The following is a 3,776-nucleotide window of genomic DNA, read 5'->3' as shown; positions in this document are numbered from 1 at the left end:
TGGTCACCCGCGGAGCCGCGCGCGCCAGGCCCCGCCCCCGCGCGTCCCTGCGCCCGCCACGTGACCCGCGCTGGTGGCGCACCGTGCTTTCCCACCGTTAGTACCCTGGTCTTTGGCACCTGTAGGGTCCTTCTGCTCCAGTCAGCCCTGGGGCTTCCTTGGGCCGTCATGAGAAAGTCTAGACCTTCCTGCCGAGTGCAGAACGACCAGTAGGGCTGTCCGATGGCCTTACCCAGAGCCACCCAGCAAGTGTGTGCTGGAGCTGGGACCAAGGCCGGGTTGAGTGGCCCCGGCAGAGCCTCTGCAGCGGGAGGAAGCGGCCTGTGGCTGGAGATGGAACCTTAAGGGAACCCTCACCAGCCCTTTAGAGAGTTGGGCCTCCCTGAGCCAGGCTCGCTCGTCCCGACGATGAGTGATCCCGTCCATAGCTCACAGTAGCCTGAGATGGCTTCCTTACAGATGTGGCCTGCCTCTCACAGATGAGGAAAGTGAAGTCTGAGCAGGAGCTGGTGACTTGGAGTCTCTCAGACAACTGACAGGTCCAGACTGGCAGCCTGATGGCTTTCATCAGAGGCCTGAGGGGAGTGGGCTAGGGACCTGACCGCTGCCAGCAAATGTGTAGCAAGGACAGATAACCTAAGCTTACTTTTACATGGACCAAAAGGGAAAGGTGAGAAAGCTGCATGCGATGTTGACTGGGTTTGGTTAAAATACACCATCAAGCTTTTCTCGAAAACAGCAACATAGGTCACGTTTTTGCTGTCACTGGATTTGGCAAAACTAGAATCCTGTCAAGACTTCCATCTTTTGATTCTGTACTAAACTTTATAGTTTACACAATTATTTGACCACTTCAATTTCTATCTTAGGACAACCCCACAATATCGGTGTCATCTGATTTTCTTAGCTGGATGAGCAGGGTCATGTCTTTTTTGTTCATTACTGTACAATTCCTGGCACTTGTACTCTGAAAATATTTTGAATGGATGAATCAAGTTTTACAGATGGAGAATCAGAGTTGGGGAGCTGAGACCCAAAGTGATACCTTCTGATGCAGAGGCAGAGGATCTTTTTAATTCAATTATCTCCCAGGACCATAGACTGTTAAAACTGAAGAAAGGGCCCTCGGAGACCATCCAGGCCATACCCCTCATTTCTCAGCAAAGATGTGAGCTTGAAGCTTCAGAAAAACACATTTCTTGGGCTTCAGTAAGTAATCACGTTTTCTTTTTCTCCCTTAGAAGCTGGGTGTAGGTCTTTATATGCATTATAGATCAAGAGACAAAGTGGAACAGTTATTATGATTCTGAAATTGTTCATAATTAGAGCTACAGTCAGGCACTCTAATTCAGATTAATGAGACCAAGTTGCTGGTTCACAATAGTCCACAAGTCAGTGAAAGTTCAAGAGATGCCAATTAGATCAAAATTTTTTAAAGTATTCATTTGATAAGCTCTTGAATGGCACTGTGTGCAAAGCTCTGAGCTCAACAGTGTGGCTGATGAAAGATTACTATATGGTGTGAGATAGTGGTTAAGAGCAAGAGCTCTCTGGAGCTAGATTGCCCAGGTTAGAATCTCATCTTTGCCATTTAACTCACTGTGTTACCCTGGGCAAATTACCTACTGGCTTCTCTCTGCTCGTGGAGTTTCTAATCTATTAAAGAGAAAAGACGCACATATATAAATCTATTTTTTATTTTTTTGTATTCAATAAACACTTTATTTAAAAAAATTTTTTAAGTTTATTGGGGTAAAATTAGTTAATACAATTATATAATTTTCAGATATACATTATAGTTTGACATCTATATATTCTATTGTGTGATTACCATCCAAAGTCCAGTTTCCTTCAGCTACCATATATTTGATCCCCTTTACCCACTGCGCCCTCCCCCTATTCCCCTATATTTGACCCCCTTTATCCCAACTATCTCTCTCCTCCTCCCCCACTCCCTACCCTCTGGTAACCACTAGTTCATTGTCCATGTCCCTAAGTCTCTGTTTGTCCTATTCATTTGTTGCTTTTAGGTTTATATACTACATATAAGTGATATCATGTGATTTTCAACTTTTTCAGTCTGGCTTATTTCGCTTAACATGATTATCTCGAGGTCCATCCATGTTGTTGCAAATGGCAGTATTTCATCTCTTCTTATGGCTGAGTAATATCCCATTGCATATATGTACCACAGCTTCTTTAGCCAGTCATCTATATAGGACACTTCAGTTGCTTCCATGTCCTGGCCACTGTGAATAATGCTATGAACGTCAGTGTGCATGATCCACAGCTTCTTTAGCCAATCATCTATCATAGGACATTTCGGTTGCTTCCAGTTCCTGGCCACTGTGAATAATGCTGCTATGAACATTGGTGTGCAAATAGCTTTTTGGATATGGGTTTTCAAGTCTTTGGGGTAAATACCCAGCAGTGGGATTGCTGGGTCATATGGTAGATCAATTCTTAGTTTTTTGAGGAACCTCCATACTGTTTTCCACAGTGGCTGTACCAATTTGCAGTCCCACCAGCAGTGTATGAGGGTTCCTTCATAAATCAATTTGATACAAGATAAGTGGATGTAATATATGGTGTGTGAGCTCAGAGGTGGGTGAGATTACTCTTTCTAGAGAAATGACGAGGGAGTAATGGAGAAGGTGGCATTTGTATCATTGAAAAAGAAGTAGGGTTTCAAAAAGTCAGGATAGAGGAAAGGCACCAAGAAGAAGGAGCAGCATAAGCCCTGGCATAGATGCAGGAGCATGATTTGTTCAGTGTGGCTGCAGTATAAAGGATAAAGGGATGTTCAGGCTGAAGAGGTAGGTTGGGACTGGATTGAGGAAGGCTTTGAATTCTGGCAAGGAGTTTGGATATTACTCAGTAAGCAGTAAAATCCTTTGAGAGATCATTTTGCAACTTTAGGAGAAATATAGTGACTCAGAGAAGACACCATGGAGTTCAGCATGGATCCAGGTTTCCCAAGCGGAATTGAGTTTCCTGGCTTAGGAAAGGCTGTTGTATCCGAAGCGGGTGCCTGCCACCTCATGCTGTATCATAGTCTCACTTAAAGCCCTGTGACTGAGATTCCCCTCTAGTGGCTGAGGTTGGTACTTCCTTGGAGATTGGATTGGGATTTCTTTGTCTTTTTCGTAGATTCACGATCAACTAACATAGACTGAACATCTAATCTGTGCCGGTCACTTTTATGTACTTTATCTATCATCCTCACAACAGCCATATGAAGTAGATACTATGAACGTTTTACAAGGAAAAAAAAAAGCTTACTGAACTAAGGAGTTGGATGGAGCTCGAGAAATTACCTTCTCCATCAGGTAGCTTATTACCTCACAGCTTGTTACACTGAATGGATTTTTCTAACAGCTGCTATTTGGCTTAGCTCTCTCCTCATGGATCTGCACAGACTAAGTCTTTAACCACATATCTATTTGTGATGTCAAGGTCAGAGGGAGAGGCCAGTGGGTAATCTGCCCAGGGTAACACAAGCGAGTAGCATTTCAAGAGTGCCAGTTAACTCAGCTAGCCAGCACCAACCTAGAAGGCAGCAACTGTACAGGAATAGGGATCAGAACACAATAATTTATTAAGATTTAAGTACTGACCATTTTTTTTTTTAAATCAAACATACAAACCCTCCGTTATAGTTTTCTTGTGATACTCCTTCATATATTAGAGATTAACTATGACCCAACATATCTCCTCTGGAATAAGCATTTCTCAGCTGATCCCTTCTCTGAAATCTGTGATCAGCTGCCTGCCCC

General features: G+C 43.7%; 1 protein-coding gene across 1 annotated transcript in view; it reads right to left on the bottom strand.

The window, feature by feature from the left end:
* The window catches only part of MAPK3 (mitogen-activated protein kinase 3), a 7,189-nt gene extending 6,763 nt beyond the window's left edge, over nt 1–426 (bottom strand). The window contains exon 1 of the mRNA XM_006914227.2: nt 358–426. Coding sequence (XP_006914289.1) covers nt 358–426 — 69 coding nt within the window. The remainder of the gene's footprint in view (nt 1–357) is intronic.
* Nucleotides 427–3,776: the final 3,350 nt, after the last annotated feature.

This window comes from Pteropus alecto, unplaced genomic scaffold (genome assembly GCF_000325575.1).
Source record: "Pteropus alecto unplaced genomic scaffold, ASM32557v1 scaffold44, whole genome shotgun sequence".
Lineage (NCBI taxonomy): Eukaryota > Metazoa > Chordata > Mammalia > Chiroptera > Pteropodidae > Pteropus > Pteropus alecto.
Note: the sequence above shows the minus strand (reverse complement) of the source record. Positions and strands in the feature narration are given on the sequence as shown.